The following is a 17,500-nucleotide window of genomic DNA, read 5'->3' as shown; positions in this document are numbered from 1 at the left end:
AGTATAAAGTGTCCATGTGCACAAATCACATTTAGGACAAAACCAATAAAGAAAATCCTACCCTATAAATGATCAACATGATCAAAAGCTCTGCTGGTAAACCTGTCGCACTCGATATCGATTTAAATATCATCTTACTAAGACATATTATTGGCAGATATTGATATTTATATGCATTTTATGATGGTATCTGCTACAGTGTTATAAAGATCTCACTGATTTACATTACAAGCATCAGAACTTCATCTTAATTTTTGTCCGTATAAATATCAGCATATGCACTAATTTCCTATGAGCTCCATATTCTCACTACATCATACTATAAGAACCATAAAAGCTTGATGTATCAAATATGATACTAAACAGAAAACACATAAACATTTTTGTTTATATTTTTATATGTTGTCTAAATGTTCCATAAATAGTTCCATCTCAGAAAATGTGATCTTTCGTACTATTATTTTCGAACTGAAGAGGTAAAGAAATGGCGTGGAATAAGAACTTCAACTCATTCAAGCAACCGAAGACAGAAGACCAGCGTTTGGGCAGGATTGGAGACATAGATGGTCCGGTTGTTTGTGTTTTCATGGCTAGGTTACTCACGGTTCCATATATAGAAGCCGTGAGTCTACAAACAGCCCTTTCATTACTGCAGGCTTTCTCTAGTCATTTCAGCAGACACAATCCAACAGTCTGTAATCAACAGTTAAACCTCACCTCCCAGGCTGAACCAGCCCACCTCCACACACACACACACACGCACACACACACCGACCCCCCTGAAGGAACGCCAACCCCTCATTTATATGGACAAATATAACAGCACAGGGAATATATATACACAATAATGGAAACATCACATGACTCAAGAGTTCATGAAAGAGTTACTGTTATTGGAATACTTAATAACAATTACAAATGCAGCTGCAAAGATTAGTTTCATGAGATTTATTGTTAGTTGTCTGCTTTCGTCAGCGATAAAATACTTCTGACAGTTAGATCGTTAATATGTTTGAGTTTTTAAAGTAACATGAGGCAAAGGGTTCTCAAGTTATCAAACAGAGCGAGAGTGTAGAACATCAGTCACATAAAGCTCCAGATCAGTTCATGTGTCGAGAGTTAGAGCCAGAAACGTCCATCAGAAACAAGTAATGAGTCTCTACAGTTTTACTGCGTCTGGACAGGGACTAGATAAAGCTAAACATTCCTTAAAATACAGGGATTTCTACATTCCATAGAACGATCAGCACTTTTCCAGCCCAAACGCTGGCTTGGGAATGTTGGGTTGATTTGACCAAATTTGTATTGGTAAATGTTTATAATCAATAACTCAACAGTGCTGGGTTGAGACTGTTGGGTTAATTTGACCAAATTTGTATTGCTGATTGTTTATAACCAATAACCCAACAGTGCTGGGTTGAGACTGTTGGGTTGATTTGACCAAATTTGTGTTGGTGATTGTTTATAACCAGTAACCCAACAGTGCTGGGTTGAGACTGTTGGGTTGATTTGACCAAATTTGTATTGCTGATTGTTTATAACCAATAACCCAACAGTGCTGGGTTGAGACTGTTGGGTTGATTTGACCAAATTTGTGTTGGTGATTGTTTATAACCAATAACCCAACAGTGCTGGGTTGAGACTGTTGGGTTGATTTGACCAAATTTGTGTTGGTGATTGTTTATAACCAGTAACCCAACAGTGCTGGGTTGGGTTAGAAAGAGAGCATGCAGGAGCTTCTCTCATCATGTACTGGAAGCAGAGAGGACAGCGCTTTGACTCTGTAGCGAGGAGTGTTTATTCCTGACTTTCAATGTTTATTAAAAGGTATGAGAGTTTATTGTTGGCACTCAAAATCTTATGATTTGCCCGTAGTGGTACTAATTCCTAGAATTACAGAAGTAAAACATATATAAATCACTTTTCACAATTTAGTCTTAAACTTAAGTTACTCAATATTTATTGAACCATGTTCACTATTCAAAAGATATTCTGTTGAACTAAGCGCTGTATAACTGTTGATTTGCCATTCATGAATATTGTTGCTATTACTTTTGCCTGTTTTTGTCCATTTCTGGGTGTTTCAATCAATATTTTTTATCAATAATTGTTATATAACCCGTATTGTTACTGTTTGCGTTAAAGTGGCTTTAATTTTCAACCAATTTTGGGTTCATTTTAATTAAGCAGTATAGTACTGTAATTTTGTAAACAAAGAAGAGGAAAACAGCCCAGAATGTTGGGTCAAACATTTAAACCAACCCAGCTGGGTCAAAACAATCAAACACTGGGTGCAGTGCTGGGCTATCAGAGCAACCTAAACTGGGTTGTTTTTGACGCAGCATTTTTTTGATTGTTTCATCTTGAGGACTAATGGATTTTGAATAGCGGTTCTCAAAATAAAAAGGTTTGAGGATCAGATTCTATATGTAACTGCTGTGAAACAATATGGACAGTAAAAGTGCAATTCAAATAAACTTACCTATCTCTACACAACATTTATCCTAGATCCAGATCCAGTGCAACAAAGAACACACAATAATGCTTTATCTCTGTCTCAACTCTCTGTCAAAAGTAAAAAAGAAAGAATCTGTTCCTCTAAAGGTTTGGCATTATGAAGAGATGGAGATAAATCATGTGTTTGTGTCCACACGGTGTATTTTCCTTGGAGTAAAGATAACACAAGTCTGCAAGTCAGACACTTTATCAACAGTTGCTGAAGACGACGGATGCTGTGGGCTCACGTACCGTGTAGAAACCTTACATTTTAGTCTGAAAGTGGATATAAAAGTCTACACACCCCTGTAAAAACAGCTGGTTAAAAAAGAAACAAAGTTAAATCATATCAGAACTTTTTCAGCTTTAATGTAAAAATTACAACCTATGCAATGCCTCTGAAAACCAAAGTGACACATTTCAGAGAAAAAGATAAAAAATTAAGCCTTTAAATAGCATAACTCCACAAGTGTGACAGAATCAAGCACAGTATTCATCAAGCACATGTGAATAATGCACACCTAAGACGAAACGACAGTCAGCCGCACGCAAACATTTCATCCCCCGCCGTCGTTCCAAGTCTCATGGGTCTGCTGCCAGGGGGCAGTCCCATGAGGCGACCACCAGCTCCTCACACCTGCAGCAGCAGAAAGAGAGTGTTGCTTCTCGTGCTCCCCCGAAAAAGGCCTGGAGCCAGGGGTAACACTCTCAGTCCAAGTCTTCCAGACCAAGGGCAGATCTGAGGACTGTCATCCAGGCTAGGAAGGCTTGATGTGTGTTTCCCGCCACTACGTGCGCCTCGGGACACATCGGGTTTCAATGAACGCAAATCGCAGTGTCCACCCGAAAACGTTGCGGCTCTGTCGACTGTGTTCCCTCTCACGAGGCCTGTAGAAAAATTATGTCGGTTAGTTCCTGCCAATCGAGTGCTTCAGGTCACCGATATCTCAAACACAACACCCGAGGTCAGTCTCGAGAGACTGATCCCCCTAGTAGATTATCTAGACGCCTGGAGGGGTCTTCAAAATATATCTCAGTGGTTCCTGCACACAGTGGAAAAGGGGTACAGAATTTAGTTCGAATATCGTCCACCAAGATTCAGTGGGGTGGTTGACACGCTGGTCAGTCCACACCAGGGTCAGGTTATGGAGCAAGAAATTCAGTCCCTCTTGGCAAAGGAGGCCATAGAACAGGTTCCTCCCCAAGAAAGGGAAAGCCGGGTTCTACAGTCGGTACTTCATAGTTCCCAAAAAGGATGGAGGGTTACGACCTATAATAGATCTAAGGGTATTGAACCGGTCTCTGAGGTTCAAAATGCTGACTATACCTCTTATAGTGAGTCAGGTCAGGTCCGAGGACTGGTTTGTCACAATAGATCTGAAGGATGCTTACTTCCATATTTCCATCCTTCCCCAACACAGGAAGTTCCTAAGATTCGCTTTCGGGGGAAAAGCATATCAATACAGAGTTAAATAGCATAACTCCACAAGTGTGACAGAATCAAGCACAGTATTCATCAAGCACATGTGAATAATGCACACCTGTCTTCAGCATAACACACACACCTCAGCTGAACGGACTCTGATAACACACACACACCTCAGCTGAACGGACTCTGATAACACACACACCTCAGCTGTTCCTGTGAGGTTTCTGACATCATCGTGGCTTCTGATACTTCAAGAGTAATGGGACATGTTTAAATACCCAAGTCGGTAACTTTGACAAGTGTCAGGTCGGGGGGTGAACACTTTTGCAGTTAGTTACTACAAGCTTTTATTTACAGCTTTATTTCTCTGAAATAGCATTAGTGGCATTGGTTGTTATTTTTACATTAAAAGTGCAAAAGTTGCATGACTTTAACCGGGGTGTGTGGGTTCGTTATATCCTCCGTACAGTGTTTTTTCGTCCTTCCTGATTGTTCCCTTTCGAGGGAACTCGCGCTGCGTCGAGAATCGACACATTGGGGAATGCCTTCAGCGTGACGCGTCTGAAGCCTGTGTGGAACTAGGCCAATCTTGATTGGTGTTGCGTCATGACGTCAGCCGTGACGTCGCATGTGACGGTGAGCGAAAGCTATAAAAGGACGCCGGAACATAGCAGCGTCAGCTTTCTGTTCTTCAGCAAGCGTTATATGTGAAACTGTGAGTCTTATTTGGTGTTATTTGTTCGGTAAAGGTAAAAAGTGTGATGGAGAAACAATTCAGGCAGTGTGCGTCCCCTTGCCCGCGCTATCTAAGCGAGGGTGACACACACGTGCTTTGTGTTGTTTGTCGCGGAGCATGCACGGGCAGCGCTCGAGGGCGCTGTCTGTGCGAACTGTGATCAAATGCCCATGAGAACGCTCCGCTCCCGCCTCGGTCTGTTTGATGAATCAGGCCAGGCACTCGCTCCCCATGGATCGGGTCCCGCGTCTGTCGAGGCGGCGCGGCGCTTGCATTCATGGGGATCGCAAAGGGATCATCGGCCAGTTCCCGCGGTCCTGCTCGCGAGGTGGAAGCCCGCCCAGCGGCTTCTTCCGCCCGCGAAGAGGACCCAATGTTCGAACTATCTGGCTCTGAGGGGTCAGATAGTTTGAACATCGAGGCAGGTGAATGTGAAACTCCATAAACACATTCCCCTGCCTTTGAGGAGTTGCTGGAGGTTGTGACCCGGGCTGTGGGTAAATTAAAAATCGGATGGCCCCTAGAAAAGCAGGAAGCGACGAAAAAAATTATGCTTGATGAGCGCTTCCTGCAAGCCCGGCCACAACATCCACGCCGGAGTCTTCGATTTTTTACCGATCTCCACACCGAGGTGTCGAGATCGTGGAACAAGCCCTTCTCTTCTCGTCTCTCTAGCCCCAATGTCCATATATATTCTGATATAATGGGGTCGAGGGAGAAGGGGTATGGGACGATGCCTCGGGTTGAAGAGAATTTCGAATCTCATCTCTCGCCCGATGCTGCATCGTCCCTGAGCGCTCTGGCGCTTCCCTCCAAGGCCCTGCCGTACCACTTCGGTGCTTGTTGGGAAGGCATATAAGGCGGCAGGTCGGGCTGGTGCATGCCTGCACACGATGGGGCTGCTGCAGTCGTACCAGGTCGACCTCCTCAAAGAGGTGGACGACAGCAGGGAGGTCGCGTTCGACGACATTCGAGAAATGCGTTGAGCGGTCGACCTGTCTCTCCGTGCTACCAAAGAGACGGCCCGCGCCGTTGACCGCTCTATGGCAGCACTGGTAGCCACGGAGAGACACCTGTGGCTGAATCTGTTGGGCATCGGGGAGAAGGACAGGGCTTTCCTCCTCGATGCCCCGATTTCGTCTTCTGGCCTCTTCGGCGACGCAGTCGACACTGTCGTCGAGAGGTTTCAGGAGACGAAACGACAGTCAGCCGCACGCAAACATTTCATCCCCCGCCGTCGTTCCAAGTCTCATGGGTCTGCTGCCAGGGGGCAGTCCCATGAGGCGACCACCAGCTCCTCACACCTGCAGCAGCAGAAAGAGAGTGTTGCTTCTCGTGCTCCCCCGAAAAAGGCCTGGAGCCAGGGGTAACACTCTCAGTCCAAGTCTTCCAGACCAAGGGCAGATCTGAGGACTGTCATCCAGGCTAGGAAGGCTTGATGTGTGTTTCCCGCCACTACGTGCGCCTCGGGACACATCGGGTTTCAATGAACGCAAATCGCAGTGTCCACCCGAAAACGTTGCGGCTCTGTCGACTGTGTTCCCTCTCACGAGGCCTGTAGAAAAATTATGTCGGTTAGTTCCTGCCAATCGAGTGCTTCAGGTCACCGATATCTCAAACACAACACCCGAGGTCAGTCTCGAGAGACTGATCCCCCTAGTAGATTATCTAGACGCCTGGAGGGGTCTTCAAAATATATCTCAGTGGTTCCTGCACACAGTGGAAAAGGGGTACAGAATTTAGTTCGAATATCGTCCACCAAGATTCAGTGGGGTGGTTGACACGCTGGTCAGTCCACACCAGGGTCAGGTTATGGAGCAAGAAATTCAGTCCCTCTTGGCAAAGGAGGCCATAGAACAGGTTCCTCCCCAAGAAAGGGAAAGCCGGGTTCTACAGTCGGTACTTCATAGTTCCCAAAAAGGATGGAGGGTTACGACCTATAATAGATCTAAGGGTATTGAACCGGTCTCTGAGGTTCAAAATGCTGACTATACCTCTTATAGTGAGTCAGGTCAGGTCCGAGGACTGGTTTGTCACAATAGATCTGAAGGATGCTTACTTCCATATTTCCATCCTTCCCCAACACAGGAAGTTCCTAAGATTCGCTTTCGGGGGAAAAGCATATCAATACAGAGTTCTACCATTTGGCCTAGCACTGTCGCCTCGCACCTTCACAATATGCATGGATGCTGCCCTTGCTCCTCTAAGGCTTCAAGGCATTCGTATCCTCTATTATATCGACGACTGGCTCATTTTAGCACAGTCAAGGGAGATGGCGGTTCAACATCGAGATGTTGTTCTAAACCATCTAAGGTGCTTAGGTCTAAGACTCAATGTCAGGAAGAGTTCTTTAATCTCTCTTTAGAGAACGACTTTCCTGGGGGTAGTGTGGGATTCTGTCACGATGCGGGCACAGATGTCTCCTGCTCGTGAAGACACCATCTTGATCACAGTAACGAGTCTCAAACTAGGCCAGGCCATCACTGTCAAACACTTCCAGAGGGTGCTGGGCCTTATGGCAGCGGCGTCCAAAGTGATTCCTTTTGGCCTGCTGTACATGAGAGCCCTGCAGTGGTGGCTCAGAACCAGAGGGTTTTCCCCGAGGGGCAACCCTGTTCGCACGGTCAAAGTAACGCGCAGATGCCTTCGCTCTTTGGTCATGTGGAAGAAACCAGGGTTCCTGTCCCTAGGCCCTGTGTTGGGAGCACGGTGTCAGAGAAAGATTCTAACCACAGATGCATCCCTCACAGGCTGCGGTGCGGTTATGGAAGGCCGCTACACCAGGGGTTCTTGGAGGGACCATCATCTTTCATGCCACATCAATTGCCTGGAGATGATGGCAGTGTTTCTGGCCCTCAGACATTTCCTTCCGGACCTCAGAGGCCATCATGTTCTAGTGCGAACAGACAACACGTCGGTGGTTTCATATATAAATCGACAGGGGGGCCTGAGATTGCGCCCTCTGTGCAGACTGGTGCATCAGGTTCTCCTGTGGTCCCAGGGAAAACTTCTGTCACTCAGAGCCATGTATATCCCTGGGGACAGCAATGTGGGGCCAGACATCCTGTCGAGACAGGGGCTGAGGCCCGGGGAATGGAAACTCCACCCCGAGGTGGTGGAGGTGATATGGAGGGAGTTCGGTCAGGCGGAAGTGGACCTGTTTGCCTCTCAAGAGAATACCCACTGTCCTCTCTGGTACACCCTCACGCATCCAGCTCCTCTGGGAGTGGCTGCCATGGTGCAGACGTGGCCGAGGCTATGTCTGTATGCATTTCCCCCGATCACTCTGCTCCCAGGGGTTCTAGAGAGAGTCCGGAGGTACGGGATCACCCTACTCCTAGTAGCCCCGTACTGGCCGGCCCAAGTGTGGTTTTCGGACATTATGGTTCTTCTAGCAGGGACTCTGTGGCAAATTCCGGTCAGGAGGGACCTTCTGTCTCAGGCCGAGGGGAACAATATTTCACCCTCGACCAGAACTATGGAAGATGTGGGTCTGGCCCCTGAGGAGGACCAACTCTTAAATGCCGGTCTCTCAATTGAGGCTGTCGAGACCATTTTAAACTCTAGAGCCCCCTCGACGAGGAAACTGTATGCATTAAAATGGAATGTATTCACTTCATGGTGCAGAGAACATCAAGTGGACCCAGTTAACTGCCCAGTGGCTTCAGTGCTGGAGTTTCTCCAGAGTCGTTTCTCTGACGGGCTCTCCCCGTCCACGCTTAAGGTTTATGTGGCGGCCATAGCTGCCTTCCACACGCCTCTAGGGGTGGGCACCTTGGGGAGACACCCACTTATAGTACGTTTCCTTCGTGGAGTTAGGAGGATGAGGCCTGTCATCCAGCCCAGGGTCCCCACGTGGGATATGGCAGTGGTTCTTGAGGGGTTGTCCCGGGCACCCTTCGAACCTTTGGATGAGGTGACTGAGAAATGTATGTCTTTTAAAGAAGCGTTCCTGCTTGCCATCACGTCCCTAAAAAGAGTCGGGGACCTGCAGGCTCTATCTGTCGCTCCTGCTTGCCTCGAGTTTGCTCCCGGCAAAGTAAAGGCCATTCTCCACCCTAGACCTGGCTATGTGCCTAAGGTGCCGTCAAATGTGGCACGGTCTATAATTCTCCAGGCCTTCCATCCTCCACCGCATGTGTCGGATGAGCAATCGAAGTTACATCTACTATGCCCGATCCGAGCCCTGGAGATCTATGTACAAAGAATTTCGGGCTGGAGGAAATCAGATCAGCTACTTGTGTGCTTTGGGTCCCCAAGGAAGGGGTCACCTGCTTCAAAACAAACTATTAGCAGATGGATAGTGGAAACAATTTCTTCAGCTTACGATGTGCGTGATTTGCCTTCACCTCTGGCGTTAAAAGCCCACTCCACTAGGGTAGTGGCTTCCTCTCAGGCTCTGCTAGCAGGAGTTTCCCTCCAAGAAGTCTGTGATGCTGCAGGCTGGGCTTCCCCTCACACTTTTATAAAACAGTACAGTTTGGATATGCCCTCTACACCGGGTTCACGTGTTCTCTCGTCTTGAGTGTGCCAATTTGCTTCACATCAGGGCGTATTCTCTCAGTGTGGCGCAGTGGGTATTTCGTTCCCCAATGTGTCGATTCTCGATGCAGCGCGAGTTCCCTCGAAAGGGAACGTATCGGGTTACGATTGTAACCCTCGTTCCCTGAGAAGGGAACAAGACGCTGCGTCCCTCGGCCAGACTTCTCGCACTTCTGAGAACGACTTGCTTCGAACGATCAAAAGCTGACGCTGCTATGTTCCGGCGTCCTTTTATAGCTTCCGCTCACCGTCACATGCGACGTCACGGTTGACGTCATGACACAACACCAATCAAGATTGGCCTAGTTCAATACAGGCTGCAGACGCGTCACGCTGAAGGCATTCCCCAATGTGTCGATTCTCGACGCAGCATCTCGTTCCCTTCTCAGGGAACGAGGGTTACAGTCATAACCCGAGACGTTCTTTTTAAACAGTCCGAACAATGAATATTGAAATGTCTACAAAACTTCCCCTCTTTGCTCAGCTCCATTCAGAACATTATATGCTTGATTATAGGGCACATTCACCATGTCAGCAGACATTTTACAGACACAGTAAATATAAAAATCGAAGCCACACTTTAAGGCCATCGCACACTGAGTCCGAAATTCGCATCCGAAACTTTCGTCCGTCATAAAAAAAATCGAATCAGGTTAGATTTTCTGCGTTTTTCCCATCCGTAGCAAGCAGTTTGAATGGTGTTTTGACAATTCAGAGCCACCGAATCACGAATACGAAAAAACGCACACGAAAATTTCGGACTCAGTGTGCGATGGCCTTTACTGTTGCAATGGATGTGATTCACTGTCATCAACATAAACTCCTATAAACCATGCATGTAAAATGTGCTTCTCCCGCGTCACCCTGACACCTCAGGAATAACCCGTTTCTGTGAGCGTGTACATCTGTAGTGTGCCGGCTATACGGCCCTCAGGTACATTACATTTAATCATTTAGCAGACGCTGTTATAAAGAGACTTACAAATGAGGAGAACAATAGAAGCAATCAGACCAGCAACAGAATACAAGTGCTGTAACAAGTCTCAGTTATTCTAGTACAGTTTAAACATAGCAAGTTTTTTTTTTAGAAAAACAAAACAAATAGAGTAGTATAGAATAGAAAAATCAAATGCTAGTATAAACAGGTGCTGACAAAACAGGTGTGTCTTTAGACATTTTTTAAATAACAGTTCTGGTGGACTTCTGCTGCACCTCACGTAAGTTGAGCTAGCGTTCTGCTAGAGTTCTTCTGCAAGCGTTCTGCTAGAGTTCTTCTGCTAGCGTTCTGCTAACGTTCGGCTAGAGTTCTTCTGCTAGCGTTCTGCTAGAGTTCTACTGCTAGCGTTCTGCTAGCGTTCGGCTAGAGTTTGTTCTGCTAGCGTTCGGCTAGAGTTCGTTCTGCTAGCGTTCTTCTGCTAGCGTTCGGCTAGAGTTCGTTCTGCTAGAGTTCGTTCTGCGAGCGTTCTGCTAGAGTTCTTCTGCTAGCGTTCTGCTAGTGTTCGGCTAGAGTTCGTTCTGCGAGCGTTCTGCTAGAGTTCTTCTGCTAGCGTTCTGCTAGCGTTCGGCTAGAATTCGTCTAACGGCTTGGACCCAAACCGGAGCATTGCTTGACGGGGAATAAAACCTAAACCCTGAGCATCTGTCATGACTGACACTGAGCCAAAGGTCCGACTGAACGCTCACACACACTCAACGGTGCGTTTAAATATCACCCTGAGCAAATGTGTGATTAAAAGAAACTAAATAAAAAAGTGAGTCATATAACAGGTAGAGAGAATTTTTCTTCTAAAAATTTGAACTGACCAATGTTTATTTACCCAGGAACACTTGCGTGGCATCTAGAAACCTGTGCTTTTCAAGTAAACGCGTGATGTGGTGCATCAGCTTTAAAGAGCCACTAAATCTCTTTCTCTGGCCTGGTCCTGGTCTGTTCCTCAACCAGAGCCGATGAGTCCGTGGCAGTTTTCAAGAAACGGCTTAAGACGCATCTTTTTCGGCAACACTTGATCCATTAATACTAACAATTTTATCTTCTATTCTATATTTATTATTTTAAAAAAAAATCCATGTACTGCGTTAGATTAAACTGGGAAGGGTCATAGCACTTGTATATTGTTGTCCTATTGTTAGTTTCACTGCTTCTATTGTTCTCATTTGTAAGTCGCTTTGGATAAAAGCGTCTGCTAAATGAATAAATGTAAATGTAAGGACGATCCCACTGAGATATCACAATTTCTTCTGCTAGTCAAGACGGCAGCACATAGAGTTTCACACAGATAGCCATACATAACAAAAGACATTTAAAAGACTCAGAGGTGGCAGTATCTCTAGTTTAACTTCCTTTTTCAGATCATTCCAAGCCCAAGAAGCATGAAAAGAAAAAGCATGTTTGCAAAATTCTAAATACACTGATATCTGAGAACGAGTGAGTCCATGCGTGTGGAGTCCAGATGAATGCTGTGTTCTTCACTGAAACATATACAGAACTCAACTTTCATTTACAGCTGTGCACCCACTGCCTCATACATGTGGTAGAACAAGGAAAGTCCATGGTTATGTCTCGAGCATAAATATACAATGAGCTGTTAAACAACCATATGTATGTGTATATTGTTGAGTAGAGCTGCAGCTGGATGTATATCAGACTCATGTAGCATCAGCGGCAGAGAGGGTTTACTGGCACCAGATCAGTCTGACTCGTACAAATCATAATCAGTTTAGGATATAGTAGGGTTGTAACAATATATCGCAATACAAAAATGCATCAATATTTATTGTGTATAGTTCAACCAAAATTAAAATTACTGTGTGAGAAAAAAATTCAAGTTTTAGTGTCAGCACTACATAAGTGTTTGTGTGTGAGTGTGTGAGAGTGTGTGTGTGCGTGTATGCATGCATGCATGCATGCATGTGTGTGTGTGTGTGTGTGTGTGTGTGTGTGTGTGTGTGTGTGTGTGTGTGTGTGTGTGTGTGTGTGTGTGTGTGTGTGTGTGTGTGTGAGAGTGTGTGTGCGTGCGTGCATACGTGCGTGTGTGTGTGTGACTCTAAAGGAGAGTACATTCTAGTGAACTACTTTGACCGCCTTTTCATGGACTTCTAAATTTCAAATAAACATTTGACACAAATTAGACAACTTGATTAGAGCTTTTCACACTGAGCTTAACCCCACTTTATCGTCGTTTTAAACCCTGCTTTTAACCCTGGGTAAATTTTGAGCAGTGTGAAACATGAAGCAATATAACCCAGGGTTAACTAGCTCAAGTGGGCTCAGAATGACCCAGGGTTAACTAGCTCACGTGGGCTTAGAATGACCCAGGGTTAACTAGCTCATGTGGGCTTTAGAATGACCAATGGTTAACTAGCTCATGTGGGCTTTAGAGTGACCCAGGGTTAACTAGCTCACATGGGCTCAGAATGACCCAGGGTTAACTAGCTCACATGGGCTAGAATGACACAGGGTTAACTAGCTCACGTCGGCTTAGAATGACACAGGGTTAACTAGCTCACATGGGCTTTAGAATGGCCAAGGGTTAACTAGCTCACATGGGCTTTAGAATGACCCAGGGTTAACTAGCTCACGTGGGCTTTAGAATGACCCAGGGTTAACTAGCTCATATGGGCTTTAGAATGACCCAGGGTTAACTAGCTCACGTGGGCTTAGAATGACCCAGGGTTAACTAGCTCACGTGGGCTTTAGAATGACCCAGGGTTAACTAGCTCATATGGGCTTTAGAATGACCAAGGGTTAACTAGCTCACATGGGCTTTAGAATGACCCAGGGTTAACTAGCTCACGTGGGCTTTAGAATGACCCAGGGTTAACTAGCTCATATGTGCTTTAGAATGACCCAGGGTTAACTAGCTCACGTGGGCTTTAGAATGACACAGGGTTAACTAGCTCACGTGGGCTTAGAATGACACAGGGTTAACTAGCTGGTGAAGTGCAGTGGATAAGACACATGCCTTTGGTGTGAGAGACCCGGGTTCGAATCCACTGTGAGACATCAATGTGTCCCTGAGCAAGACACTTAACCCCTAGTTGCTCCAGAGGCGTGCGACCTCTGACATATAGCAATTGTAAGTCGCTTTGGATAAAAGCGTAAGCTAAAATGAATAAATGTAGCTCATATGGGCTTTAGAATGACCCAGGGTTAACTAGCTCACGTGGGCTTTAGAATGACCCATGGTTAACTAGCTCACGTGGGCTTTAGAATGACCCAGGGTTAACTAACTCACGTGGGCTTTAGAATGAGCCAGGGTTAACTAGCTCACGTGGGCTTTAGAATGACCCATGGTTAACTAGCTCACGTGGGCTTTAGAATGACCCATGGTTAACTAGCTCACGTGGGCTTTAGAATGACCCATGGTTAACTAGCTCACGTGGGCTTTAGAATGACCCAGGGTTAACTAGCTCATATGGGCTTTAGAATGACCCAGGGATAACTAGCTCATATGGGCTTTAGAATGACCCAGGGTTAACTAGCTCACGTGGGCTTTAGAATGACCCATGGTTAACTAGCTCACGTGGGCTTTAGAATGACCCAGGGTTAACTAGCTCATATGGGCTTTAGAATGAGCCAGGGATACCTAGCTCATATGGGCTTTAGAATGACCCAGGGTTAACTAGCTAACGTGTGAAAAGCCCTAGTGTTGCAGATGTACATTTGTCAGAAGTTCAGAATGCAAAAGTATGCACTGCCTTCTCAACCCTATAACAGTTATTAGCCGTCTTTTTATTCTCTACCTGATGGTGGCAGTATAACATCAGATTGTGACGTCATTGTTAATTGGATAATTTATGGGTGGAGAGTATAAATGTTTGGACCGATTTACTCAATGTTAATTCCTCTGGTGGAACATAGTTCTCCGGAGAAGTCGTTTGCTCCAACTTGTTCTATTATAGTTTCTCTATTATTTACCAACATTCATTACCCCATTGAACTATTTTTTTTTTTTTTGTTTATTTAAATCCCTAGAGAATGTGTTATATTTCTGTAACAGATCATTTTTGTTCCAAATAAGCTTGCAATGCAACCCGTGTGTTTGAATGTGTGATCCTCTTTATGTTACGGTCGTGAACGAGCTGGGCGTGACACAGCATTAATGTCTTCTGTTATCAGCTTATTCAGTCAGATCCACTACTGTAGTGTCAGAGCAGTTTTCAAGAGAAACATATATCAAGAGACTCTTTATTTTCTTCTCATTCTGGCATGTTTCTTCATCACTCTAATTTGTCACAAACTTTAAGTGGGCCTGCATCCTTTTTGTTCTGGATTTGATAAACAAAACAATAAATCAACAGTGATTTTAATTGCATGATTATGATATTTTCTGGCGGTCACTGTAATCAGATCTAATCTCAGCTGCCGACATCAGTGTGTGTTTGTGCATCAGTGTGTGTTTGTGCATCAGTGTGTGTTTGTGCATCAGTGTGTGTTTGTGCATCAGTGTGTTTGTGGATCAGTGTGTGTTTGTGCATCAGTGTGTGTTTGTGCATCAGTGTGTGTTTGTGCATCAGTGTACGTTTGTGCATCAGTGTGTGTTTGTGCATCAGTGTGTGTTTGTGCATCAGTGTGTGTTTGTGCATCAGTGTGTGTTTGTGCATTAGTGTGTGTTTGTGCATCAGTGTGCGTTTGTGCATCAGTGTGTGTTTGTGCATCAGTGTGTGTTTGTGCATCAGTGTGTGTTTGTGCATCAGTGTGTGTTTGTGCATTAGTGTGTGTTTGTGCATCTGTGTGTGTTTGTGCATCAGTGTGTGTTTGTGCATCAGTGTGTGTTTGTGCATCAGTGTACGTTTGTGCATCAGTGTGTGTTTGTGCATCAGTGTGTGTTTGTGGATCAGTGTGTGTTTGTGCATCAGTGTGTGTTTGTGCATCAGTGTGTGTTTGTGCATCAGTGTGTGTTTGTGCGTCAGTGTGTGTTTGTGCATCAGTGTGTGTTTGTGCATCAGTGTGTGTTTGTGCATCTGTGTGTGTTTGTGCATCAGTGTGTGTTTGTGCATCAGTGTGTGTTTGTGCATCTGTGTGTGTTTGTGCATCAGTGTGTGTTTGTGCATTGTTTGTGCATCAGTGTGTGTTTGTGCATCAGTGTGTGTTTGTGCATCAGTGTGTGTTTGTGGATCAGTGTGTGTTTGTGCATCAGTGTGTGTTTGTGCATCAGTGTGTGTTTGTGCATCAGTGTGTGTTTGTGCATCAGTGTGTTTGTGGATCAGTGTGTGTTTGTGCATCAGTGTGTGTTTGTGCATCAGTGTGTGTTTGTGCATCAGTTTGTGTTTGTGCATCAGTGTGTGTTTGTGCATCAGTGTGTGTTTGTGCATCAGTGTGTGTTTGTGCATCAGTGTGTGTTTGTGCCTGAGCCCTTCTGGACTGTGAATGAGACTCATAAGAGCTGATGAAGAGGGAGGAGAGGAAAAGAGCAGCAGAAGAAAAACAGGAACTCCCCGAGGCCATCCACAGGTCAAACACACACACACACACACACACACACACACACACACACACACACACACACACACACACACACACACACACACACACACACACACACACACACACACACACACACACACAGCACCTGAGAGCTGCTTTTGAAGCTGGCATCAAACACACACTCTTCAGACACACACACACACACACACACACACACACCGCTCAAGACCATGGCCATTACTGTAGACAGGAGGATCAGTGTTGAGAAGTATTTAGCTCTGTTTAACACTCCATTTGGGCTGAGATAAATCAAGCTGTTGGAGAGAGGCTCCATTATGAGTGCGGGGCCCCAGAGAGCTGTCAATCACTGAGGGCCACCTTCACCTTTACTGATGATTACAGGGAGACACACAGCACACAGTGACACACAGAACACACGCACACGCACACGCACACACACACACACATACACAAACACACATACACACGCACACACACACATATACACACACACTCTCTCACACACAGCCTTTTAAAGGCTTTTAAAGCTCTCACACAAGGAAACACAATGGTGGCACACACAGACAGTCTCTAGAACTCAACACATCTCGCTGATCCTGCATTTAGAAGTGTGTGTGTGTGTGTGTGTGTGTGTGTGTGTGTGTGTGTGTGTGTGTGTGTGTGTGTGTGTGTGTGTGTGTGTGTGTGTGTGTGTGTGTGTGTGTGTGTGTGTGTGTGGAATGAAAGTGAGGTTGAGGAGGAATGAGCGAGTGAAATATAATCTGCCCACAAGCATCCACAGCATCAAACACAGGCCGAGTGGAAACAACAATCTGTTCACGTATAACGATGGAGACACAGCAGAGTTCGATGACAAGAGCATTAATGAAGAGTAGCAACAGCATGTTCATCTCTGAATCCTGAAGGGTTTTTAAGCTAGCATGCTGGACACAATTGGAAAAGAGTGTTTGTTAACGGACATTCAGTGTCTTGTTTTAATCCCACTAGTAAACAGATATAATTGCTAAGGATGTACACTATAATCACAATGACATTTAAATGTTTTTCCCTGTGAAATAATGTCTTTATAATTATAAAGCTCTTAAAGTTGTTTATGTGTAAATGTGGTGTTTTTAATATGCTTTAAGACAAACCATGTGTAAGTGCATAAGTCGACAGCATTGCTGAGTATTTTCTCCTTAAAACTGCAGTGAACCAAAGACAGTCTCAAAAACACGCTTTGAAATCGCTGGTGTTTCTGACGTCACAAACTACCTTGTAACCAATCAGATCAACGTGTGATCGTCACAAGTGGATATCTGAGTGAGTGAGTGAGTGGAGGCGGGGCTCATTTGCATATTCATAAAGCTGCGCATACTAAATGAGGCAAGGGTGTCGAGTTACATTCAAGCTATTTTAAGACATGAAGGAAAAAACGTTTACATATGTCATTTTGGCGATCAAAGATGGGTTGAGGGATAAAATAAGGGTCGGGTCAAGCGGATTCGAGTGTGTGTGTGTGTGTGTCACTGCGCTGACCTGGCGGTAGGTTCCCTCCATCAGTGTGTCCAGGTTGTGCAGTGGCCCCGGGGTCTTGTCTTTAAAGCGGGTCAGCAGCCGGCGCTGGATGGCCCTGAACTGGACCGCTCGCTCCGACAGCAGATCCTGACACTGCAGTGCATTCACACGGAGCTGCACATACGCCCACACAAACCAGCAAACATTACTCACATGGTTATGTTATAATGTCATACAGTATTTATTAGGGATGCCACTATGTGCCTCCATATCTCAGAAAACGCTACGTTTCAGGAAGCGGTAAAAACACAATATACTTTTAAATAATTAAACACTTTGTTGTCAAAGTTGA

At 45.4% G+C, this 17,500-nt stretch overlaps 1 protein-coding gene across 2 annotated transcripts in view; it reads right to left on the bottom strand.

Annotated features, from left to right (window-relative positions):
* Positions 1-17,500, bottom strand: part of bbs9 (Bardet-Biedl syndrome 9) — a 225,146-nt gene that overhangs the window by 103,265 nt on the left and 104,381 nt on the right. For both annotated transcript variants that reach the window (XM_077200194.1, XM_077200195.1), the window contains one exon: positions 17,170-17,322. In XM_077200194.1, the coding sequence (XP_077056309.1) occupies positions 17,170-17,322 (153 nt within the window). The remainder of the gene's footprint in view (positions 1-17,169; positions 17,323-17,500) is intronic.

This window comes from Siphateles boraxobius, unplaced genomic scaffold, assembly GCF_051911475.1.
Source record: "Siphateles boraxobius isolate OS27281-9 unplaced genomic scaffold, OSU_SipBor_1 45, whole genome shotgun sequence".
Classification (NCBI taxonomy): domain Eukaryota; kingdom Metazoa; phylum Chordata; class Actinopteri; order Cypriniformes; family Leuciscidae; genus Siphateles; species Siphateles boraxobius.
The sequence above is the reverse complement of the archived record's forward strand: the minus strand, read 5'-3'. Positions and strand labels throughout refer to the sequence as shown.